Consider the following 27,500-nt stretch of genomic DNA (forward strand, 5'->3'; position numbering starts at 1 on the left):
ACATAACCTCTCTGATTCTCTGTTTCATCACTTATAAAAGAGAATGACAATGATCCACCTCATGTAGTTAGGGGAATAAACATGATAAAGTATGTTAATGTGCTTTCTCAATCGTATAGCACCATACAAACCAAATTACTTTTAAGTTATTAGTAAAAAAGCAAGGAACTGTACTATAACTTTCCAACATGGATTTGGTCAAGACACACAATAAGATTTTGCTGGCTAGAGGAAGATGGGCACGATGTTAGCTCAGGGCTAATTTCCTGAAAAAAAAGAAAAGTTTTGCTCGCTTACATTTGGGATCACTCTCCACCGTGTACCCTCAATTTTCTTCCCCCAGATTATCTTTTTTTTTTAATTAAAACTTTTTTTAAAGCAGTTTTAGGTTCACTCCAATTTGTTAATTTTTATTTATTTTTTTTATTTTTATTTTATTTTTTGAGGAAGATGAGCCCTAAGCTAACATCTGCTGCCAATCCTCCTCTTTTTGCTGAGGAAGACTGGCCCTGAGCTAACATCCATGCCCATCTTCCTCTACTTTATATGTGGGATGCCTACCACAGCATGGCTTGCCAAGAGGTGCCATGTCCGCACCCGGGATCTGAACTGGTGAACCCTGGGCTGCCGAAGCAGAAAGTGTGAACTTAACTGCTGCGCCACCGGGCCGGTCCCTCACTCCAATTTTTTTAAAGGTAAGTAAGATAGTAAATTAGAGAGTTAAGATCTGGTTGTCCAATTAGATTTTCTATATAAATCCAAAGAGCTCAGAGGACACAGATATCCGTTTAAACCATAAAAGAAAAATACCAATGATTCCTTTGATCTATAGCAAGCACTTGAGTGCAATTAAGTTCTTTCTTTGATCCTTTCACTACTAAAATAAAGATGTGGGGCAATGGTTTCACTAAAAGATGCAAGATGAAATGAGATTATGATACTTGAAATTTGCTAAGAGAGTAGATATTAAGTGTTCTCACCATAAAAAAAAGGGTAACTAGGTGAAGTGATATGTTAATTAGCTTGATTGTGGTAATCATTTTACAACATATACATATATCAAAATATCACAATGTACAACTTAAAATGAGATTACGGTTTTTGTAAACAATCAAGTGTTTAGTCATTACCAGAGCAACAGATGCTGTAGATGGCTGGTCCAGGAAATGGGGTGGCCTAGGGCTGAAGGGAGGAAGCGTTCCTTCTTCATTCTTTAATCTTTGTAGTGCTATTATTTGATCTGAAGAACCCATTGCTAAAAAGACCCGAAGACTTCCATTTTGGTGGCCTGAGAACACATCAATCACAGGCATGTAGCTGTCAACAGCAACAACTGGGTACTGAGCATCAAGCAGCAGGTGAGAAATCTTGGGATCTCTAAAGGGAGAGAAATTGTGGATGAGCAAATAACAATCATCAATTGTGTCATACAGTTGCTTCATTTCTTACTTGGCTCATTTTCTTAGTTTGTTAAAAATGCATCAATAACTAGAAAAGTAATGGTGGTTTGAAAAAACATATGATTCTATCCATAATCCATTGAATTAACATTACCAGGCAGATAAGTGCCAAACATAGCAATCTGAGGGCAGAGAATGTGTCTGATTATCTGTACCATCATGGCCCCAAGCGCAGTGTCTGGGATTTAGCACTATCTCAGTAGAGGCTTGCTGAATTGCATTATTTTACAGGTAGACAGTGTGTCAACTAGAAAAAAGTATGGCCTTTGGAATCTGGCAGATAAGATTTGGATCATATCATTAATAATATCTGCCATCGATTGAGCGCTTACTATGTAATAAGCACTTTACAGAGTTTCTATAATCTTTCTAACACTGCAAAGATTGATATTATCCACTATTAACAGATGAGAAAAAGTCCAAATGCTCTTCATCACACATGCTGAATAATTAGCTCAGCCATTTACTTGCTGTATGACTCTAAATAATCAATTTAGCCTTTCTAAGTCTGTTTCCTTATCTGTAAAATGGAACTAATAAAACTTCCATCAAAGGGCTCTTGTTAGGACTAAAGTGAGATGATAAATATAAAATACCGTTAAGTGCTCAGTAACTGGTAGCTACTATTGTTTTATGCTCTCTCAGCAAAGAATGTGATTTAATGAAATGAGAAGGGGGGGAACTACCAGACCAGACTAATATTATTACTAAAAAAAGGGGAAAAAGCCAAAAGCCTATGTTGATGGCGACATCCATGATTCCAGCAGTACCCCTTAGCCTGACGCTGCTTTCCAAGGTTGCCATCATAAGTATTTAACTGTTCACAGAAAGCTTACCCATTTATTTTCTCACTGGATCCTCACAACTGCTTCAAGGGGGAGATAGGGATTTATCAGCACCCTCATTTTACAGACGACAAAAAGAAAACCAGAGAGGTGACCTCTCCAAGTCAAAGGACAAGTTTCGTCATTTGTAAAATGGGGATAATGATAATACCTCTTGGGGTTATAGAAAGGCTCACATTAGATAGCGCCCACAAAAGTGCTCTTTGCAAAATGTAAAACATAGCATTTAAAACACAGAACCATGAGAAGGCTGTTAGGAAAGAAGTCAGGGCTAAAATAATTAAAAATCAGCACCTTGAATCAAAATGAAAAATGAACAGTCTGTCCTGAGGGTAGAACTAACCTTCAGGTAAATCAATACCCCATCTAGGTGTTGGGTAGTGATAAGGGAGGTACAGGAATCAAATCTGAAGGCCTAAAAGATAACACTCAGTACAGAAATCTTGCAAATAGTTGATGTGAACAACACTAATGCTTTGGGACAAAGAGGTAAACCATTAGTTTTATGAGGTGACAACCTTTGGCAGTAGAGCTTCTTGATGAGGAGAGTGGACCCTAGAGCCAGGCTCCCTGGGTTCTAACTCTGATTCTACTAGTTACGATAGATATGACAAGTTATTTAACTTCTCTGTGCCTCTGTTGGCTCATCTGTGAAACAGGGAAGTAAAAGTTACCTGCCTCAGAGGACTGTTGTGAGGATTAAATGACTTGATATATGTAAGGTTCTTAGCATAAGGCCTGAACCATGGTAACCAGTGTCTGTAAGATCGCTTTAACATAAGAGGAAGAGGAGCCACTGTGGTGAAATTGAGAAAAGTCCTCCAAGGAAGTTTGGGGCTAGTCATGTTTGCAAACCAAAAGAATTCCTTTTCAGTCCATACAAAGTTAAAGATATAAAATAAAGAATACTCCAAAAGATCCTATTTACTTGAATGACATGTAAAACTGATGGAGGGGGAGTTTCACCAGCCCGAGCAGCTTGTCCTGTCCTGGGCTCCGCACCTTGTTCCAAGTTTCAATTACCATCACGTTGTTCTTAAGCCTTTCCAGGTATTTGGAAGACAGAGAGACAGGAATCACCTGGGGAGAGGAACAACCAAACAAAAGAAAACAAAAACCCACACCTGAGATAAATTAATTTACACTTTTATTCAACAACTGTTTCCTGAAAGCCCACTTACTGTGTGCCACACACAGTGCTAGGAGCTGAAGGCATTAAAATAAAACCCACTCTGTATCCTCAGTCTGAAGCCACAGTCTGGTGTTAGAGACCAACATACAAAGGCCAAAGACAAAATGGTATGAGTTCTCTGATGACAAAGCTTATATAAGACGGGGCTTTGAGGACACAGAGAAGGTTGTAAGACATGTCAAATATGGTACCTGCCAAGCTCATCTAACCCTTTCTAAGGCAAACTGACCCATTTGTAAACCCCTGCTGAGAAATAGATGTTTTTGAAACAAAGATGGCTACTGAATAGACAAGGATTGAGCACCTAATCACAGGGCAGCCAATCCACTGGTTGGGTAATATGGCCTAATGCAAAAATCACTGCCCAACACGTGTCTTGATAAATAGTAAGGCCAATTGTTTATCTGGATTTTCAGTGTAAAATTAGTCTAGAATTGGTCAGCCAGCTGGTAGTTGAAAGAGAAAAGAGAACTCACAAAGAAAACCAGAGTCAGTTAAATTAATGGCAGAGTCGAGGCCCACCAACTTGAAGGAACTTTGGCTGTAATACAACAGGAGAGGAGAGATATGCCCCAATAGAAAAAACGAGAGGCAAAAAGGGTGAAACCAGAAATGATGTAGGCATGACAAGAGGAAGACACCAGAAGCGCAGAGAACCGGAGCACAGCTACTTTTGTATTCATCTAAGAAACTCCAATTGCATAAAGCACCTTGAGCACACTTCTGTTCCCTGAAACCAAAAAAAAAGTAAAACACAGCAACCTGACCTACAAATAGGGAGATTCAGAGAAAGCTTCCAGGAGAAAGTAACCCTAAATCTTAAGCTCTGCCTGATAGGAGTCATGAAGGCTAAGAGGAAATTCAAGGCAGAAAGAATAGCACATGTAAAGACACAGAGGTAGGAAAAGGGAATATTCAGGAAGCTGCAAGTAGCCGACTACAGCTGGACTATCTAGTGTGAAGGGAAGAGTGGCAGGAGTCGAGACTGGAGAAGTATGGACAGTTACTAAAGGGTCTTGTAGTCCAAACTAAGGATTTAGACTTTGTCCTAAAGGCTATGGGAAATCACTGAAAGGTTTTAAGCAGGGGAGTAAAATATTTAAGCTGGCGTTTTAGAAAGATCATCCCTGTTGGAACACAGAGGAAGGAATGAAGGGAGAGGCCAGAAGCAGGTAGGTCAGTCCGAAGGCTATTTGGAATGAGAGTGAGGGCCTGAATGAAAGCACTGGCAATGGAGTAGCGGTAAGAGGATTTATTCCAGAGACAATTAAGTTTATGGCATTTATTGAACTTGGTGAATAATTATGTAAGAAAGAGTCAAGGACAACTTTTAGGTTATGCTTGGGTTTCTGAGTAAACTATAATATGAATTAGGGCAGAAATGAGGAGGGGGAAACAGGTTTGGAAGGAATAATAAATTCAGATTTGGACACATTTGAAGTCCTTTCATTCACACATCTTTATTGAATACCTAACAATATGCCAGGTGATGTGTTAGGTGCCAAGTGGAAAGTGCTTTTGAGACATCCAGGTGGTGAAGACCAGCAGGTAGTTAGATGTAGAGATCTGAAACTAGAGGGAAATGTCTGGCCTACATAGAAGTGTGGGTTTGGAAGCTATCTTCATACAAACAGTAGCTGAAGTTATGAGGATAGATGTGGTGGCTACCGGGAAAAGAGGGTTGGTTTGGAAGAGTGCCAAAACTATAGAGTACTGAGAAGGAGCACTGATAATTAAAGCTAAGAGAAAGGGAGAAGTGCTGGGGTCACCATTCTTTTCTTAGTTTTCCTACTGGCCCAACGACCGAAAAAGAACAGCTGTTGAGTCAGGAAGAAAATAAGAGAACAGAGTTTAAAAAATCAAGAAAGGAAAGAATTTAAGCAATAGCATCAACTTCTACAGAGAAATCAGGTGAGTATTGAAATAAGTGGAGGAACAAATGAGAGTGAGGAAAAATAAATTAAAAAATAAATGAGAGATTGGAGAAACAGAAAAGAAAGGGGGAAGTTTTAACTGATCAAAGTTTCAGAGGAAGCAGAAAGGAACAGAACTCAGAATTCAGGCAAAAGAAATAGCAGTAAACCATATCAACCAAGTTAGAACAGAAAGAAAGAAAGAAAAAAAGTTCTAAAATTTTGGCAATGTCTTTTCCTCTTCCCATCCAATACCGGAATTGGATCTGTACACCAGAAAATTACAAAGGTCCCTCCAGTCTGAACATTATAGATTCTTTTACAATGGGATTATGACTTGGGAAACATTCTTGTTTCCCACGCCTGTACAACCCTAATGGATATGGAATGTTAAGACATGTACAAAGTTACCTGAGAAAAGTTAAAGACTGGTTGTGTTGTGCCCCATGCGATGACAGATCTGGTGACTTCCTCTGTGCTGAAGAGTTTGCAATTTAAATAAACATTGCATGGTGGTTGTTTCTCAGATTCTCCAGTAATGAAATCTTTCCCATCTGGCACCATCAACAGCACATGCAACAGCAAAGCACTCTCTTTTGTGGACCCACTTGTCTGACTCACTAAATTATGAGAGGCTGGCACAGCCATGAAGGTTGAAGGATTTGGCACAACAGAGCTTGGTGACTTTGGGTTGGGGAATACCAAATTCTGTGCTTTCTTTGCGGCTTCTTCATGAACTTGATTTAGGTTCTGTGGGTTTTTGGTACAGGTAACATGTTGGCTAGGTTCTGACAGAGTCTTATCTGGACTTGTAAAAGCACAAAGTGGAGTACGTTGGGTGCTGCTACTTAACTTCGTAGTAACACCAGTGAAATCCTTGTTATCTATAACAAGCTCCACAGTTACCTACAGAACACAAAAGGAAGAGAGTTAGTAGGAATATCTTCTAGAATCAGAATCAGAATTTACGAGTTTGAAGCAGCACTGGATTGTTAGGAAATAAGTTAACTCAATCTCAAATACCACAACAGTAAGTATGCTAATAGACTGCACATACATTACTTTACCAGGATTAAGGAAAGCTACGCAGATGATTTATTAATAATACAGTTGTGCATTGCTTAACAATGGGGATATGTTCTGAGAGATGCATCATTAATCTAGATGGTATAGCCTACTACACACCTAGGCTATATGGTACCAATCTTATGGGAGCACTGTTGTATATGCAATCCATCATTGACTGAAATATCATTATGCAGCACATGTGTGCACAAGATGAGCCTGGAACATCACCTTGTGCCAGAAAAGAAGGACGTGCTCAGAAAAGGATAGAGACATATTGAAAGGACACAGAATCCAGTTGAAGGGGCTCCCACTGGCCAAATGTGGGGCAATTTTAGCATCAAAATGAATAACAGTAATGGATTATAACCTAGTGAATAATGTAAGAATCCATGAGCCTGTACCAATACAAATAAACATGGGAGAAGGGACAACTCTTCCATATAGTAGAATACCAATTAACAAATGCACAGGGAATGATGGAGTTAATTGTGGAGTTAGAAAATCATCATCTTTCAATCATCATAGTAATAAGTGATTCAGGTAAACCCCAGTGGAGGATATTCTACAAAATAACTAGACATACTTTTCAAAAATATCAAAGTACAAAGAAGGGCTGTAGAACTGTTTCAGACTAAAGGAGATTAGAGAGAGATGACAGTAAAATGTACAGGATGATTCTAGACTGGAAAAAAACTGCTACCAAGGGAAGTATTGTCACAATTGGTGAAATTTGAGTATAGACTATAGTTAGAACGTAGTGTCACTGTTAAATTGATTTTTATAACTGTAAAGTGTTATTTATGTGTGATAATGTCTTTCTTCCTAGGAAATACACACAAGAATTTAGGGGGAAAGAGGCATGATGTCTGTAACATATTCTCAATTAGTTCAGAAAAAAATTCTGTGTGGGGGCGGGCAGGAGAGGGAGCCAGAAGAAAGAGACAGAGAAGAGGTAGACAGACAACTGTAAAACAAATGTGACAAATGTTAATAATTGGTGAGTTTAGGTAAAGGGTGTGGGAGTTCTTTGTAGTATTTTTTCAATTTTTCTCTAAGTTTGAAATTATTTTTAAAATGTTAAAAATGTTAAAAAGTAAAAAAGGATGCAGGATAAATGATGAAGAATCAAAGTGGTCACTATTTTAGACTGAATTATTAGAGAAAAAGGGGACTTGCTGTTCTTTTTATTTAAAACCCACAGCAAAGTTCTTCTGCTCTATTGAATACAGACAGCAAACTATCTAGAACAGTACTTTTCTCAACAGAGCCAGGGTAGAATAATTCCTAGCTCATCGAGTCTATTTATTACTCCCGCACAAGTCTTTTTTAAAACTAAATGGTAGTTATTACTAAGTAGATGATGAAGAGGGCAGAGAGGGCTTGCAAGAAGAGGAAACAGCACGAAAATCAAGAATAAAAGCATGGAGGCATAAACCAGCATGATACCTTAGCGATTCTTTATACAGCTTGACAAGGCTACCAATAGGGAAACTGCAAGGGAGAAGGCTGCGGTGGTGGGCTGGGGTCACACAGTGAGCCCTGTATTTTTATCCTTTGGGTGATGAGGAGCCATGGAAATGTTTTCAGCATGGCTGTGATTTTAAAAGCTCACCAGGACAATACAACAAAGCTATACTGAAGCCACACATTCAAATTCTGCCACTTAAGAAATTGTGATGCTTCTGAACACAAGGAAAGAACCCTCTCTCCAATGAATTACACATCAGAAGTCATTCCACTAGGCACAAACTCAGTCACATCTCTCATTGTTCACTGCCACTATTCAAGTCCAAGTCATCAATCATCTCCTTTCTGGATTAATGCAACAGCCTCCCTATTTTCCCTTTTATCCCTACAATCTCTTCTCTTCACACGGAAATCTTCTAAAATGTAAATCAGCTGTCACTCCCATGCTTCAATGTTCTTTCTTGGCTCTTAGTATAATATCTAAACACTTTATTCTGGCCTACATGATACGGCTCCTGTCTGCCTAGCCAATCTTACTTTCTACCACTCTCCCTTTTGGCTCACTATCTTGTGGCAACATTCTGTCCCTTGAAAACACCAAGCCCATTCCCACTTCAGGGCCTTTACATGTGTTATTTCTTTTCCCTGGAATGATCTTCCCTGTGCCTTTTACCTGGCAGCCTCTTCCTCTCATTCTTCAAATCTCTCCTTAAATGTCACCCCCTTAGAGAGACCTTCCCTGACCACTATCTCCTGCTTCCTCCCACGTCTTCACTATTATACCATACCGTTTATTTCCTTCACAGCACTTCTGCTGCCCTATTTTAAGATAAGCTGCAAGAGCAGACACCCTGATCTTCTTGTTCACTGCTGTATTGTCAGGGCCAGCCAGTAACACATGCTCTGTAAATACTTGACTCCTTAAATGTATATCTACATACCTTGAGGGGGCCAAGTGGAGTCTGACCACCTTCCTGTTGCACTGGAAGCTGGTCACTGAAAGAAAGCAGCTCAGACTGAATGACAGCTCTCAAAGGCAATGATGCAGATCCAATGACTTCTGGCTGAGAGAAGAAGGAAATAAAAAGTTTAGGTTAAATTAAAGAGGAGCCACAGGGGACTTCAACTGAAGTGACAACATACGACAGCTTATAAAGGAACCCATGCTTTATGAAGTAAATAGCTGAATTATTTGACTGAGACAACTCTAAGTGGAAACCCATATTCTGCCATATTTTGGCTTCCAATCTTCTCCCTGGAAGATTACAGAGGGTGTCATAAGTCACAAAGAAGTTGGAAGATTATCTTTTTCTGTGTTTAAAGTTAGTTCCTTACGAAAAATTTTCAACTTCACTCTTAAAAATAAAAAATGAAACTAAGACGATACAAATTTTTGCCATTAAAGCTAGGAAAATTACAAAACAATATACATGATACATCAAGGTTATCGCAAAACAGAGGCTGTCCTATGCCTGAAGTTGGGAATATAAACTGGCAACATACTTTTGGACAAGAAATTTGGCAAAGAATATAAAAAGCTTTAAATATTCATACTCTTTGGCCTAGTAATTTCACTTCTGGAAATTTATACAAAAGAAACAATAAACAACACATAAAATGTATATTGTAAAAGTTAATAAGAAATAACTAGATGTTCAATAATCAGGAATTATTAATTATAGCACATTCCTACAATGGAATAATATGTAGCCACTAAAATGATATTTACTAAAAGTTTGAAATAATATGAACAATATTTGTTAAAATGTTTGGTAAAAATAGAGTATTAAATTATATATATAGTAAACCGTCAAATATTTATAAAAGATTAAATATATATTTTTGAAAAAAAACGAATAAAAACCCTCAAGACAATGTTAAGTTTAAAAAAAAGCAGGATAAAAATTTCCTACAAAATTACCCTAATACCGTCAAAGATTTATGTATATAATATATTGTATTCATTTGAAAAAGATAAAGGAGATACATATAAATATTAATAATAGTTACTTCTTGGGGATGGGATTATAGGTAATTTTTGCTTTTTAAAAATATTTTTTAAGTTTTCCATAAAAAATATGTACAATTCTTTTATTATTAGAACAAAAGCCATTAACCAGGTGATTCAATGTAAATATACTGAAATGTTTATAAAGGATGTCTTCAGGTTGCTGAATTATGTGTTTTTCCTCCTCTTCCTAATTTTGCTATATTTTCCAAAAAGAACTTGTATTATTTATATCCTCTGAAAAAACAAACAAGATGCATTCCTCACGCTATCCATACCAAAGAGGAGGTCAAAGATTATAAAAGCTAGTCTTTTACTGAAGGAAGTAAAAACTGCTCAGGACATAATTTATTCATTTCTGTTGTACCAGTTGCAAGTGAATTCTATAAATTTGGAATAAGCTGATCAAAACCGCTACCCACATTATATTTGTTTGGACATGGGCTGGATACCTTATGTATTCTGCCTGAAAAAAGGAAGCAGTCTCAAATTAAGGATAATAGCCTACATCAGTCCAAACAGTCAATTCTCCATAATAGGGACCACAGCAGAGAGGTTAGGAACTCAGAATCTAAAGTCAAAAGACTTGGCATGGAGTCCTGGCTTTGTCTTTTATTGGCTTCGGTGACCTTATACAAGTTACTTCACTGAATCTCAGTTTTTTCATCTGTAAAATGAAGATAATATACTTAATTCACAGAGTTGTTTGAATGATTAAATTTGATAATGTGTTTGTGTAGAGCCTTTAGCATAATATCTGGTCTATAACAAACAGCAAACAGAGATTAAAAATAATAATCATAAACATTATTGTTAAGTCTGGAGAAATTCCTAGTTTTAATTTTTTTAAGTATGCTCCAAATCCCTGGTATAAATGGTAAGACAAGGGTCAAAACTCTCCTGAATTACCTTTTTCTGTGGGGTTTTCTTTGTGTAAATTTGGAAAGCGAGGTTGGAATTCCACCAGTGTTCTATCATTGGGCCACCAAACTGTACTGGAAACACAAATCTCTGCTGGAATTTTACCACTGTAAGGAGAACCAGACGTATAAGCACATGTTATGCCACCCAACTAGAGCCATCATCCATCCATGCCTTGACACCACCCACCTCCCTTTCAAATCTAACTAGAATCTCTCTCAGGAATCTAGTCAATGTAAGTCACAAAAGTGTTAGGGTTGTAGGACTGAAGGAGCAAAGACAAAGAGAAAACCTGGGTATAGTATGGGGAAGATAAGGAGTGCTATGTTGCTGTGCTTTCGTATGAGAAATGAACGTCAAGTATATGAGCACAGGATGTGTAAAAAGACATACCATACACATCACTGGGGGTAGGGTAATATGACTTACTGTTTTTAAAAGACAAGTTGGTAGGTAGGTAGTGTAATAAAAGGAGGAGGCTGGGACAATGAAGGATAAATGAAGACAAGAACTGAATGAAAAAACATAATAATGAAAATGAGTTTATCTTCTGGCTGAAGACTAGGGGACTCCTACTGTCACACTCAGACAAGGTTCCAGGTGCTGATGTTAGCAGTCTCAGGCGGGGTAAAGTCTCTCTCTTGGATAGAAAGGAAGAGGTTTCTGCTGTAATAACAAGTGTAAATGGGATAAAGTCATGGTAGTATTTGAGTCTGTGCTCACTGCTATGAAGCTTTAACAAGTAAAAAAAAATGAAGGAATTTGAGACTAGAATCCTTTGATATGAGTAAGTTCTGTTACTTACCAGTGACTACTTCAGCCACAATTTATCACCTGTAAAGTGATCTTCCAGTTGATTTACTTCTAGACCCTTAATACAGATCTGAAGAATGCTCACAAAAGGCCCGGTTAGAGAGAATCCACTATCTCTGGTATTCATTCAAACTACCCATTTTGACCTACTGATCTATTCATCTTTGCCATCTTAATTCGTGACTGTGTTTATTTCTCTCCCTACTCATGGACAGGATGTGGGTCTTGCTATCTAGATCTACACAGGGAACTGTGAACAAAAGGTCTGGACCCAGGACGCCCACACCCACTAGTATATCTGCTTATCCTGCCAAGGGAAGGGATATATGACAACACCTACACCTCATTGGTGTGCGGAGAGGATCAACAGAAGTAACAGATGAAAAAGCACTTTGGACACTATAAAATCCTTTATGTACAAACAGAACTCTATGTCAATCTCGTGCCACTCAGATTTCTCCTCTCCACCTAGGAACATTTTTGAAGTACATTACCATATTTCTCACATAAATCTACTTCTTAAGTTCATTCTTTTTTTTTCCCACTCAACACGAGTAAAGGCAAAAATGGAAGAAGAAATTAATGTAAATAAATTGCTAACAATGTTTCAGAGAAGATTTTTTTTAAGAGTTAGAAGGGATTCTGAAAATACCTAGTCCAATCCATATTATTGTTAAAAGAGGCCCACAGTGAAAAGTGATTTTGTCTAAGGTCACGCAATTAGTGTGTGGTATAATCAGAACTACAATTGTCTTCCAATTCCTGGCTTGATGCTTATTCCACACTTTCCATACGATCTTTTTCTCAGAAAACATGAGGAGAACTCAACCACCATCGCAAACAATAATAATAATGCATGAGAAGCAATACAGATTAAGAGCACAGGACTTAATCAAAACAGTTCTAGGTTCAAATTCTAGTTCTATCATAAGCCAGTTGTGTTATCTTAGATAAGCTACTTAACCGATTTATGCCTCAGTCTCCTCTTTCCTCATCTGTATAGGTGGTGTTTTTTAATTTAAGGATTAAGTGATTAATATATGCAAAACACTAAGTAGAGTTCTTGGCACATAATTTAGTGCCCAATAAATGTGAGCTACTATTAGTTACATACTATTTCAGAGTTTTATGCCTTTACATTTATTATCCCATTTGACTGTCCATTAATCCCCGAGTAATAAAGGCAGTCCTTGTTTTGTAGGTACTTTGTTAACTGAAACTTGAGCATATCAGAACTGTGTCCTTGCTGTATCTCAATTTTACAATGGGGAAACTGGGACTTAGAGAAGTTTTAAGAAACTCATCAAATGTCACATTGGTAGAAGGGGAAGACCTGACAAAAGAATCCAACGTTTTTCTTTGCATACGGACTTTGAGAAAAACAGTTTAATCACATTAAAGTTCCTCAAACATACTTACTTCAGCCAACAGAATCAATTACACATTCTTGAACGCTCTGAACAAACTTCCAGAGCAGCTTCTGTTGCTACTGATAATTTAACCATACAGCCAGGAAGTAAACATGAAAACTTTTAAACCCCCTAATTCTTCCTTCAGGTGATGGGGAAAGTGAAACAATGTTCTCTAGTAAGAGCACATTAAATTACTTTAGGTGCTGTTTTTAAGGGTAAATAACTATTTATTTTTAATGTTTGTGCTGGATATACTCACATCAAGTGAGAAATGATGTATGTACAAGATTATTCACTGAAGCACTGTTTTAACAGCAAAATACTGAAAATGACTTAACTACTGATCAATATAGGGTTTAAATTATGGCCTAGCCATTTGATGGACTATTATGCAGTCATAAAGGACTGACGAAGTTCTTTATGTCCTGATATGAAAAATTCCTAAGATATAACGTTAAAGGAAAGATGTACAACAGTGTATATGGTACATTAATACTTGGATTAAAATGAGGGTAGGGCAAAAAAGAAAATACATATTTGCTTATATGTGCATAAAATATCAGGAAGGATACAACAGAAACTTACAACATTATTTGCCTACAAAGATGGGACTGTGAAATTTTGAACTACATGAATGGATTATATTTGGTTCAAAAACCAAATAAACAAAAGAAAGCAAAATGAAAAATTTAAAACCCAATGTTACTATGCTGCATAAAAGAAAGTTACTTGAACGTATAGGAGAGTTAGGACCTTATCTTTTACTTCTCAAACTACTTCCCAGAGAAAGAAACTCAACAATGATGAACTGTTCATGGATCAAACTGGAAAACTAAGGCAAAAATATTCTCAAAATCTGTTAGAAAAGTAGCTATAATTTTACATGACAGGAACATAAACGTTTATTATACTACCGTTTTGCTTGTTTTGTATTAGAAATATTTAAAACAAGATAGAAAAAAGACAACACCAAAAGCACAAGCAACAAAAGAAAAAATAGATAAACAGGACTACATCAAAATCAAAAACCTTTCTGCTATAAATTATACCATTTAGAAAGTGAAAGGACAAGCCATTCAATGGGAGAAAATATTCGCAAATCACATAACCAATAAGAGTCTTGTATCTAGAATATACAAGGAACTCTCACAACCCAATAATACAAATTTTAAAACAGAAAAAGAATTCAAACAGACATTTGTCCAAAACAGATACACAAATGGACAATAAGCAAAAGATGCTTAATATCATTACTTATTAGGGAAGTGCAAATCAAAACCACAATGAGACACCACTTCATACCTACTAGGACGGCTAGAATAAAAAAATAATGGAAAATAACAAGTGTTGGTGAGGAGGTGGAGAACTGGAGCCCTCATACACTGATGGTAAGAATGTTAAATGGTGGAGCAGCTGTTGAAAACAGTCCAGCAATTTTTAAAGTTAAAACATATAGTCACTATATCACCCAGCTATTCCACTGTTAGATATATACCCAAAGGAAATTAAAACATATGTTAATATAAAAACATGTACACAAAAGTTCATAGTAATATTATCCATAATAGCCAAAAAGTGGAAACATCCCAGATGCCCATCAGCTAATGAGTGGATGAATAAAATGTATGTATAGCCATACAATGGAATATTATACAGCCACAAAAAGGAACGGGTACTGATACATACCATGACATGAATGAAACTTGAAAATATTAGGGTAAGTCAAAGAAGCCAGTCACAAAAATCACATATTGTATGATTCCATTTATATGAAATGTCCAGAGTGGGAAAATTGATAGAGACAGAAAGTAGATTAAGAGTTGCTGAGTACTAAGGGATGAAAGGGAATTGAGGAGTGAATGCTTATAAGTATGGGATTTCTTTTAGAAGGGATAAAAACGTTCTAAAATTAGATTGTGGTGATGGTTGTACAACCCTATAATATATTAAAAAACATTGAATTGTACATTTCAGATAGTAAATTGTACGGTATGTGAATTATATCTTGACAAAGCTGTTTTTAAAAAGCGAAGAAAAGAAAAATGGCAATAGTGGAAAGAACATGATCTAAGCATCAAGAGTTTTAAGTTGTAGTCTTAGCTACGTTACTGACTTGCTGTCTTGCATCAGGATAGTCACAGGACCTCTGGGCCAGTTTCCTCGCTTATAAAATAAAGGAATTAAAATAGATTCACGTCAAAATTCTTTCTGCCTCTAAGATTCTATGATACTATAAAAGTCAGATGAGTAATTAGAGATTCGAAACTTCATCGAAAGCCAAAATGGCTAAGGAGTAGAAAACCAGTTTCTCTCTTACCTCCTTCTGTAATTTTACTGGAGGCAAGTCGAACAACCTCAGTGATCAAAGCTGTCTTTCCCAATCCACTTTTGGAAAAGCCCACAGGAAGGTGATATTCCACAAAGAAGGTGCTAAGGATCAAAACAAAAAAGTGGTTAAAAAACGAACCAAATAATAGGGGGCTGGCCCTGTGGCCGAGTGGTTAAGTCAGCGCGCTCCGCTGCAGGCGGCCCAGTGTTTCGTTGGTTCGAATCCTGGGTGCGGACATGGCACTGCTCATCAAACCACACTGAGGCAGTATCCCACATGCCACAAATAGAAGGACCCACAACGAAGAATATACAACTATGTACTGGGGGGGCTTTGGGGAGAAAAAGGAAAAAAATAAAAAATCTTTAAAAAAAAAAAAAAACGAACCAAATAATAAACCTATGTTCTGTCTGATAAATCTTACATATCTTTCAAGGTCCTATTTTCAGGACCTCAGGATCTCAGAGGACCTACCTCCTCTCTTCAAAGCTTTTACCAATCCTGTCAGGCAGAATTAAAGGCTCCCTTTCTTGTGCTCTCACAGCACTTTTAATATTAAACATCTATTTTGGCCCCTAAAGCCTATATTACAGGTCACCATTTAAACGTTTCTCTCTCATGCTGACTCTAAGGTATGCAAGAACAGAGTCTGTGGCTTAATTTTCTCTATTCTCACACTTACCTAGCATAGCGCTTGGGACCTTGTGAAGAAGTCAATACTATTTTTCTTTTTTTTTTGATGAGGAAGATTCGCCCTGAGCTAATATCTGTTGCTAATCTTCCTCTCCTTTTTTTTTGTTTGAGGAAGATTAGCTCTGAGCTAACATCTGTGCCAATCTTCATCTATTTTTTGTATGTGGGATGTCTCCATGGGATGGCTGATGAGTGGAGTAGGTACATGCCCAGGATCCAATCCCATGAACCTGGGCAGCCAAAGCAGAGCACACAGAACTTCAACCACTCGGCCATGGGGCCAGCCCCTCAATACATTTTTGTTGATTGAATGATGCATATGAAAGCACTTTACAAATCATAAAGAATTATAGAATTATTTATTTATTATCATCAGACACACTTTTCAGAAATGTCAGATTCAGCTTTTCCATGTCAGACACATACCGCTTTTTTGCTGTTGTCAGCTTAGGTGGTCTCCCAGGACAGCTTTTTTTGCCAGGGGTCATCTGTGGACTATCTGGAGGAACTCCCATTGTTTCCACGATGATTCTGACTGAATGTGTTCTACCCAGAAGGGCCAGTCTATCCACACTTAGTGCCATCACTTGGGCATCTTCTGGAGTTTCTGACAGCATCTGTTGTTCAACCAAATTTCTGAAAGAAGTTCATAAAGAGCAGTGAGGCACACAGTCAGAGGCCCGGCAGGAAACAATCTAGTTTGCACACACGAGAGGAGGAAAGAGGAAGGGCAGCAAGCATCTTAATTCACAAGTTATCAAGAATTGAGAAACAGTTTTAATCATCAGAATTCTGGCCCTAATCCACAGTGAAAGAAATCTAAAAAAATGTAAAGACATTCTTATAATCTAAAGGTTTATCTCCACACAAATCTAGAAACAGATGTTACAGAATCAGGTTTTCTACGAGAGATACAGACTTTACTTCAGTTACACACTACTCTAACACAACTACTATTGTCACTTTTGTATATTCCTCTTCATTTGCTTTCTTTATGCAAATTTTCTATACAAATGTAATACAGCACACATACAGCCTGGAATTCTGCTTTCTCCCTTAACAATTTTATTGTATCCATCTTTTCATGTTATTACATTTTTAAGGATTACAATACTTAATGAGTTACTGTAACTCACTTCATCAGTCTGATAGTATTGGGCAAACACAGGTCATTTCACTTTAGGAGATCTTGTGGAAATAATCTTCCTCTGCTTTTGCCTGTAAACAAGCATTCACAGAGAGGCTCACCTATTTTTCTTGCCCACTGCCCTCTTCTTCGATTTATGATCATTTGACTCTGGAACCTTAGGAGATCTGACAAGGGCCTTAGATTGGCTCATTTTTTTAGAAGGGACAGTATCATCATCTTCACTGAAGAAATCACTGATGCTGGTATCAGATTTCTATGGGAGGAAGAAACAAATGAGAGGCACTAAAAGATGACTGCTTTAGGGATGGTGGTAATGCAAACATTTCTCTAAAAGTAATCAAATTCTTCTCTGCACATATATCATTCTCTTACAGAGATAACTGACACCAGAGAAATAATCCCATGTGTCTCTTGGTTAAACAAAAATAATCTGAAGTTCACAAAAATAACCTACAAGTGCAATTCAAAGAGAATAGATTCTCCTTTCACATTCCCAACAATAACAACCGCTATTTATTGACTGCCTACTCTCTATCTAGTACTATGCTAAATGTTGTGTGTGTATTTCTAATACTTACCACATTCCTATAAGGTGTCCTTACCTCAATCTTTACAAGTGAGAAAAGGAAAGCTGAGAGAAATTAGGCAGCTTGTTTATAATTCACAGTCTTAAGCAGTAAAGGCAGATCTTCCTCTCCATGGGTTCCAAAGCCTGTATTTCTACCACAGTTTAAGGCAAAATAACTGGTACAATGTCACCTAACTATATGGATGCAAGCACTTGGCTTTTTTCACCACTCCATACTACTACTGATTCATTCTGCTTTTAATCTTGCTAAGATGAACTGTTTATTATATGTCACAATTTTCTTAAAGAGGGAACCAGCGGCTAAACCCCTTGTAATTTTTGAGAAAAGCCAGCTACCACAATTGACTGATCAGCCCTTTCTATCACAAAATGCAAAATAAAGAGACAACACAGTGTTACAGATATTGGCTCCAAATTTTTAAAAAAGAGACCTATCCAAAGTCATTTTAAGTTTATCACCTCTAACTCCATTGTTTCAGTGTGTCAGGGTATACAATGTGTTGACAAAGGATACCAAACAGTTAAATAAGCAAGATCAGAATGTCCTTCTAGGAAGCAATATAACTTTTTCAAGGTGAAATTACAAAGCTTTTTGCACCAGAATGGTTACTGACGAGGTGACGTCAGTATCATGGCAGAGTGAGTTCTCCCGGTGATCTCTCCCCTGTACAATACAACAAAAAAGACCTTCACACTCCAACAGAGGACATCCACACAACACAAAAGATGCCTGAGAGACCCATGCAGCCACACGTTGGAGGGTGGAGAGGCTGGAGCCCCTCTTGGAGGAGGTGGAACGGGGTAAGAGAAAACTTCACTTCCTCCCCAAAAGACTGTGATCCAGGACTGTGCGTGGCCTGCGAGAGGGAAGGAAGAAGGGAGGGGATGCTCATTCACAGGAACATCAAAGATCCCTGAGGTCCCTCGCAGCTTAGGGGGAAGTCCCCTACAGGAGTGAAAGCTATCATTGGGAGTGACCTCATCAAGCCAATTCCCCAGGAGAGCAGTTTGAGAGAGCAGAGCAAGTAAGCCTGTGAGAGCTCACAGGAGAAAGAGCCTAGCCCCCTCACCTGCCCAGCACCAGCTCCAGCACCTGGGAGCCCAGCAGAAGGTGGAGGGCTCAGAATACATGGCTCCTGACCCCCAACTGTGTGACAATAGGTGGTGACTGCAACCAAATAGTACTAGGATGCTAAAGAACAAAACCACGCCCTCTAGCAGTATCAAAAATTATATTAAATCTCCAGATTGGAGAGAAAAATGAGAAGTACCCAGAAATCAGTTCTGAAGACACAGAAATACGTAATCCGAACAACAGAGAATTCAAAACAACTATCATCAAAAAACTCAACAAGTTAAAAGAGAATGCAGAGAAACAATTCAATGAGTTCAGGAGATACTTTACAAAAGAGATTGAAACTATAAAGAAGAATCAATCAAAAATATTGGAAATGAAAGACACAATCAATGAGATAAAACAAAATATGGAATCCCTGAATACTCAAGCAGACATCATAGAGGACAGAATCAGCATAATCAAGGACAGACATATTGAAATGCTCCAGATAGAGGACAAGAGAGAACTAAGACTAAAAAGAAATGAACAAAGTCTCCGAGAAATATCTGACTCAATTAGGAAATGCAACCTAAGAATTATAAGTATTCTAGAGGGAGAAGAGAAGGAGAATGGAGCAGTAAGCTTGTTCAAAGAAATAATAGCAGAGAACTTCCCAAACTTGGGGTAGGAGATGGAAATCCACGTGGAAGAGTCTACCAGGTCTCCTAAATGTGTTACTGTAAAAAGACCTACTGCAAGGCACAGAGTAGCGAAACTGGCAAAAGTGAATGACCAAGAAAAAATACTAAGGGTAGCAAGGCAGAAGAAAATAACCTACAAAAAGGAACCCATATTAGGCTTTCAGCTGGTTTCTCTGCAGAAACCTTACAGGCCATGAGAGACTGGAATGATATACTCAAATCTTTGAAGGACAAAAACTTTCAGCCAAGAATACTCTATCCAGCAAAAATTTCCTTCGGATATGATGGAGAAATAAAAACTTTCCCAGATAAACAAAAGCTAACTGAGTTCGTAGCCTTGAGACACCCCCCTACAAAAAATCCTCAAGAAGGCCCTTACATCTGAAAAAAAAAAAAAAAATGGGAGAAAGGGGTTACAAAGCACAGAGTAAGGAGATAAATAGGTAGACAAAATCAGAAAATTGTAGCTATACACCAGAACAGGTTAGCAAATACTCAAGTATAACATTAAAGATAAAGGGAAGGAAAACACCAAAAACAAAGACAATCTTGTCATTTTAACCACAAACTCACAACACAAGATGGAATAAGATGTGAGAAAAACTTAGGAGGGGAAGAGGAAAGGGACTGAATCGGTCTAATCTAAGGAAATAAGAGGCCATCAGAAAACGGACTATCTTATCTATGAGATTTTGAATACAAATCTCATGGTAACCACTAAACAAAAAAGCAGAACAGAGATACAAATAATAAATAAGGAGAAAACAAACACAACATAAAAAACCACATAACTCAATTGGTAGACCGAAACACATGGGATGAAAAACAAAGGAAATGAAGGAGAACCAGAAAATGAGTGATAAATGACAGCATTAAGCCCTCATATATTGATAATCACACTAAATGTAAATGGACTGAATTCTCCAAGAAAAAGACACAGAGTGATGAGATGGATTAAAGGACAAGACTCAACAATATGCTGCCTCTAGTAAAAAACTCTCAGCTCCAACAGGCTCAGAGTGAAGGAATGCAAGACGATACTCCCAGCTAATGGCAAACAAAAGAAAGTAGGTATTGCAATAGTTATATCAGACAAAGTAGACTTCAAGATAAGACACATAAAGAGAGACAAAGAGGGGCAGTATATAATGATCAAAGGGACACTCTACCAAGAAGACATAACACTTATAAATGTCTATGCACCCAACACAGGAGCACCAAAGTGCATAAAGTAACTATTAACAAACCTAAAAGGAGATATTGATAATCACACAATAATAGTAGGAGACCTCAAAACTCCACTCACATCAATGGATAGATCATCCAGACAGAAAATCAACAAGGAAAAAGTGGAATTAAATGAAAAGCTAGACCAGTTGGACTTAACAGACATGTACAGAACACTCTATCCAAAAACAGCAGAACACACAATCTTCTCAAGTGCGCATGGAACATTCTCAAGGATAGACCATATGTTGGGAAACAAGGCAAGCCTCAATAAATTTAAGAAGATTTAAATAATAACAAGCATCTTTTCCAATTACAATGCTATGAAGCTAGAAATTAATTGCAAGAAAAAAGCTGAGAAAGGGACAAAGATGTGGAGACTAAACAACATGCTATTGAATAACCAATGGATCACTGAAGAAATTAAAAGAGAAATCAAAAAATATCTGAAGACAAATGAAACATAACATACCAACTCATTTGGGATGCAGCAAAAGCAGTGCTAAGAGGAAAATTCATTGCAATACAGGCTCATCCTAACAAACAAGAAAAATCCCAAATAAGCAATCTCAAACACCACCTGACTGAATCAGAAAAAGAAGAACAATGCCCAAAGTTAGCAGAAGGAGAGAAATAATAAAAATCAGAGCAGAAATAAATGCTATTGAAACAAAAAAAACACAGTAGAAAGCATCAACGAGGGGCCAGCCTGGTGGCACAGCGATTAAGTTCACACATTCCGCTTCTCAGGTGGCCCGGGGTTCGCTGGTTCGGATCCCAGGTGCAGACATGGTACCGTTTGGCAAAAGCCATGCTGTGGCAGGCGTCCCACGTATAAAGCAGAGGAAGATGGGCATGGATGTTAGCTCAGGGCCAGTCTTCCTCAGCAAAAAGAAGAAGATTGGCAGTAGTTAGCTCAGGGCTGATCTTCCTCAAAAAACAAGAACAACAACAACAAAAAAAAAAAAAAGAAAAAAAAGCATCAACCAAACAAAGAGCTGGGTCTTTGAGAAGATAAATAAAATTGACAAACCCCTCACCAAACTTACAAAGAAAAAAAGAGAGAAAGCTCAGATAAACAAAATTAGAAATGAAAGAGGAGAAATAACAATGGATACCACAGAAATACAACAGATTATAAGAGAATACTATGAAAAACTATCTGCCAACAAAATGGATAATCTAGAGAAAACGGATAAATTCTTAGACTCTTACAACCTCCCAAAGCTGTATCAAGAACAAACAGATAATCTGAATAGACCAATCACAAGGAAAGAGATTGAAACAGTAACCAAAAGCATCCCAAAGAATAAAAGCCCAGGACCAGATGGCTTCCCTGGGGAATTCTCCCAAACTTTCAGAGAGGATTTAATACCTATTCTTCTCAAGCTATTCCAAAAAATTAGGGAAGGTGGAACACTTCCTTAACACATTTTATGAGGCCAACATCACTCTGATAATACCAAAGCCTGACAAGGATAACACAAAAAAGGAAAACTACAGGCCAGTATCACTGATGAACATAAATCCAAAAATCCTCAACAAAATATTGGCAACTCAAATACAGCAATACATCGAAAGGATCATACATCATGATCAAGTGGGATTTATACCAGGGCCACAGGGATGGTTCAACATGCACAAATCAATCAATGTGATACACCACATTAACAAAATGAGGAATAAAAACCACATGATCATCTCAATAGATGCAGAGAAAGCATTTGACAAGATCCAAAACCCTTTATGATAAAAACTCTTAAGAAAATGGGGATAAAAGGAAATTATCTCAACATAATAAAGGCCATATATGACAAACCCACAGCCATCATCATACTCAATGAGGAAAAACTGAACGCCATCCTTCTGAGAATAGGAACAAGACAAGGATGTCCACTATCACCACTCTTTTTCAACATAGCACTGGAGGTTTTGGCCAGAGCAATTAGGCAAGAGAAAGGAATAAAAGGAATCCAAATAGGGAGTGAGGAAGTGAAACTCTCATTGTTTGCAGATGATATGATCTTATATACAGAAAACCTTGAAGAATCCATCAGAAAACTATTAGAAATAACTAACAACTACAGTAAAGTGGTAGGGCACAAAAGCAACTTACAAAAATCAGTTGCATTTCTGTACTCTAATAATGAACTTCCAGAAACAGAACTCAAGAATACAATTCCATTTACAATCGCAACAAAAAGAATAAAGGACTTAGGAATAAATTTAACTAAGGAGGTGAAGGACTTATATAATGAAAACTATAAGACATTATTGAAAGAAATAGATGATGACATAAACAGATGGAAAGAGATTCCATGCACATGGACTGGAAGAATAAACACAGTTAAAATGTCCATACTACCCAAAGCAATCTACAGATTCAATGCAATCTCAATCAGAATCCCAAGGACATTCTTCACGGAAATAGAGCAAAGAATCCTAAAATTCATATGGGGCAACAAAAGACCCCAAATTGCTAAAGTAATATAGAAAAAAAAGAACAAAGCTGGAGGCATCACAATCCCTGACTTCAAAATGTACTACAAAGCCACAGTGATCAAAACAGCATGGTACTGGTACAAAAACAGACACACAGATCAATGGGACAGAACTGAAAACCCAGAAATAAAACCGCACATATACAGATAGCTAATCTTCGCCAAAGGTGCCAAGAACATACAATGGAGAAAAGACAGTCTCTTCAACAAATGGTGCTGGGAAAACTGGACAGCCACATGCAAAAGAATGAAAGTAGACCATTATCTCATGCCATACACAAATATAAACTCAAAATGGGTCAAAGACTTGAAGATAAATCCTGAAACCATAAAACTCTTGTAAGATAATACAGGTAGTACACTCTTTGACATCGAACTTAAAAGGATCTTTTCGAATACCATGTCTTCTCAGACAAGAGAAACAAAAGAAAAAATAAACAAGTGGAACTTCACCAGACTAATGAGCTTCTGCAAGGCAAAAGAAACTAGGATCAAAACCAAAAGACAACCCACCAATTGGGAGAAAATTTTTGCAAATCATATATCTGATAAGGGGCTAATTTCCATAATATATAAGGAACTCACGCAACTGAACAACAACAAAAAAACAGCCTGATCAAAAAATGAGCAGAGGATATTAACAGATGTTTTTCCAAAGAAGATATACAGATGGCCAATAAACACAAGAAAAGATATTCCACGTCACTAATCATGAGGGAATTACAAATCAAAACTACACTAAGATACCACTTACGCCTGTTAAAATGGCCATAATCACTAAGACTAAAAATAACAAATGTTGGAGAGGGTGTGGAGAGAAGGGAACCCTCATACACTGCTGGTGGGAATGCAAACTGGAGCAGCCACTATGGAAAACAGTATGGAGATTCCTCAAAAAATTAAAAATAGAAGTACCATATGACCCAGCTATCCCACTACTGCGTATCTACCCAAACAACTTGAAATCAACAATCCAAAGTAACATATGTACCCTTATGTTCACTGCAGTCTATTCACATTAGCCAAGACATGGAAACAATCCAAGTGCCCATCGATCGATGACTGGATAAAGAAGATGTGGTATATATACACAAGGGACTACTACTCAGCCAGAAAAAAGACAAACTCATCCCATTGCAACAACATGGATGGACCTGGAGGGTATTATGCTAAGCAAAATAAGCCAGACTGAGAAAGACAAATACCATATGATTTCACTCATATGAGGAATAGAAACAAACACATGGACAAAGAAAACAGTTCAGTGGTTATGAGGGGGTGGGGGGTGGGCACAGGGGGTGAAGGGGAGCACTTATATGTTGACAGACAAGAAATAATGTACAACTCAAATTTCACAGTGACGTAAACTATTATAAACTCAATTAAAAAAAAGTAAAAAAAAAGGTTACTGACAAGGCATTCAAAATCTAGATGGGTCCACAGCCTTAGGGAAATTAGAGTAAACATAAACTAGGTTGTTCAAAAGCTAAGAATTTCAGAAACCAAAAACAAAACGTAAGAATGCTGAATTTCTAAGCTGTGGATGTTATTCAATATTAAGAATGTCAAACATTTACCCTAGGGAAGAACATGAGCATTCTAACTCCTTGGTCTTCCCATTGCCTCATGGTCAATTGGTTTACCTTCTTCCAGTCAGCAAACATTTTCTAAAATTATTTTGTTCAAATAGCATGGGGGATTATGTAGTGCCATTCATACATACATTCATTTATTCACTAAGTATTCACTGAGTACTCAATATCTATCAGGACTTTGTTGTACTGGTAATAAAAAGATAACGAAGATGTTCTTGTTCATGAGGAACTATAACATACAATGTGGTAAGGGCTATAATAGAGGTATGTGCAGGATATTGTAGACATTCAGGCAACAAATTCTGCTTGGGGGAGTCTGGGATAGTTTCCTCATAGAGGTGACAAGTTGATTTTTAAAGAATGAAGAGAAATTTACCAGATACATAAGGACATTTCAACATGCAAAATTGAAGGATCAGTATGAGTGAGAAATATGGAGAGAGAAAAAGAGCTAGAATGTTTGAGGAGTGGGAAGACAGTAGGACTGGAGTCTCCAGACGGTGCAGGGCAAAAGTAGGAGATGAGGTTAGGCAGGTAAGTCAAGATCAGATTCTAATGCCATTCTCAAGTCTTATGAGATGGTGTGGTCTAGTGGGAAAAACACAGGGTTTCTATCAGACAGACTAGGGTAAGAATTGTAGTTCTACCACTTAGTTACTAGTAATTAACGTCTCTAAGCTTTTATTTCATGATATGTAAGAGATAACACTATTTCAACGGGCTAGTAAAAGAATTAAATGAAATAATGAATTTAAAACATGTGGTACAATGCTCAATAAACAATATGCAAACTCCCTGGCACATGGAAAATGTATAATAAACCTAAGTTCCCTTTCCTTTTTATCCTACAGGTAACATAGTACCGGTGATGATTTTTAAGGTAGGAAGTCATGAAATCCTAATAATTCATATCTTTTAAATCCATCTCCTCCTTTCCAACCCCACTGCTGCCACTCTCATTCAGGCTCTCTCTCTCTCTCACATACCTCCAATAATCCAACGGCTTCTCATCTACTTCCAGTAATTCTCCCCTCAGTTGGCCCCTACATCACTGCCAGATTAACATTCCTAAAACACTATTTTGATCATGTCCTTTCCTCCCCAGCTGACATTCAAAGGCTTTCATAGACTGGTTGCAATGTGCTAGCCTGCCTTATCGATGACTTTTTTTCCACACGAATTCTCATCTAGTCAAATTAGATCCCTTGCAGTGCACAAACTGCTTCTCTAGACAGGTCATTCCTTCTATTCCCATTTCATTTCCTTTCTCTCTCTAAACACTACCTTTCAAGTCTCAGTTAAGATCCCTTATTCCTCATGATGCTCTTTCCTGACAATCTCATGTAAACCTTCTCACCGATTCCTCTGAACCCTGGTAGCTCTCACTGTCTCATCACTGAGCTGGTATAAACCACCTTGTATTTCAGTTATCTTTTCTGACCTGGAGAAAAGGAAAATGAGAAGTATGACAGCGATCTTTACAAATATAAACAATTACTTGTAGAACAGGGATTGAACTTATGTATAGACTCTAAAAGATGCTAAACCAATGAATAGAACATATGGCTTCATACAAGAACTTTGAAAATGCTAGAACTGACTGAAAAGAGAATGCCCTATCTTAAGGATCAGTAAAGATATTTGTCACCTGTGAGGAGAGGTGTTTCTGGAGTATTTTGAAAAGATACCAATCAAGGGTGCTTCTCAGGGTATACTTGGATTAGCTCTTCCTTAGAAGATCTTGAAGGAAGCCATTTAACGTATTAATTAAGACCACAGGCTTTGGACTCAGGTAAGCTTGAATCTGAATCCTGGCTCTAACACTTACTTGCTATGGATCCTTGGACAAAATACTTAATCTTACTAGGCCTGTCTCTTCATCTGTAAAATGAGGATAATGCTTTCCTCTTCAGGTTATCATTATAATTAAATAAGATAAAGTATATAAAATGGATAGCTTTCTGTCTGGCAAGTGGTAACATGCCTGCATCTACTAACATGATTAATACTCTTGTTCTCCAATTCCTAAAGCTTCAGATTCAATGACTTACAGGTGCTGTGTAAAATAAGTTCTCCAGGAGACTCTGGTCATATTGAGGGTCATTTGGCTCACTGCTGCAATACACATCACTTCCAGGAGATGGGGAGTCTGGAGGAGAGCCTAGCCCATTCCAGTAATGACCTTGGGATAATTCAGCACTGCAGACATAAGAAAAACAAAGCAGACGGAGTTTAAAAGAAGTTTCACCTGAGTTATTCTTTTTTTAGTGAAAACTTTCTAAAATTATAAACATGGAAGAATATATGTTAAACAGAAGACTCACATTAAACAGAAGACTACCTGATAAACATTTTCATGTTATATTCCCCTTCTACTGGGATGCCAATGGCTAGTATTAAAAAAATACACTACAGACACTGATTATGATCTCATTCATTTACATAACAACCATTTTATTTATTTATTTATTTTTCAGGAAGATTAGCCCTGAGCTAACTACTGCCAGTCCTCCTCTTTGTTGCTGAAGAAGCCTGGCCCTGAGCTAACATCCGTGCCCA

At 37.6% G+C, this 27,500-nt stretch overlaps 1 protein-coding gene and 1 long non-coding RNA gene across 6 annotated transcripts in view; one reads left to right on the plus strand and one right to left on the minus strand.

Annotated features, from left to right (window-relative positions):
- C2CD3 (C2 domain containing 3 centriole elongation regulator) overlaps positions 1 to 27,500 on the minus strand; it is a 134,780-nt gene that overhangs the window by 76,734 nt on the left and 30,546 nt on the right. For all 5 annotated transcript variants that reach the window (XM_046685207.1, XM_046685205.1, XM_046685208.1 and 2 more), the window contains 9 exons: positions 26,993 to 27,140; positions 17,370 to 17,524; positions 16,548 to 16,757; positions 15,417 to 15,529; positions 10,863 to 10,981; positions 8,887 to 9,009; positions 5,822 to 6,316; positions 3,234 to 3,385; positions 1,131 to 1,377 (listed from right to left, as the gene is read on the minus strand). In XM_046685207.1, coding sequence (XP_046541163.1) covers positions 1,131 to 1,377; positions 3,234 to 3,385; positions 5,822 to 6,316; positions 8,887 to 9,009; positions 10,863 to 10,981; positions 15,417 to 15,529; positions 16,548 to 16,757; positions 17,370 to 17,524; positions 26,993 to 27,140 — 1,762 coding nt within the window. The remainder of the gene's footprint in view (positions 1 to 1,130; positions 1,378 to 3,233; positions 3,386 to 5,821; positions 6,317 to 8,886; positions 9,010 to 10,862; positions 10,982 to 15,416; positions 15,530 to 16,547; positions 16,758 to 17,369; positions 17,525 to 26,992; positions 27,141 to 27,500) is intronic.
- Positions 1,320 to 27,054, plus strand: LOC124252093 (uncharacterized). Its single transcript, XR_006891913.1, has 3 exons — positions 1,320 to 1,358; positions 25,793 to 25,821; positions 26,973 to 27,054. It is a non-coding gene; the product is annotated as an uncharacterized LOC124252093 (long non-coding RNA).

The sequence above is a fragment of the Equus quagga genome, chromosome 14 (assembly GCF_021613505.1).
Source record: "Equus quagga isolate Etosha38 chromosome 14, UCLA_HA_Equagga_1.0, whole genome shotgun sequence".
Lineage (NCBI taxonomy): Eukaryota > Metazoa > Chordata > Mammalia > Perissodactyla > Equidae > Equus > Equus quagga.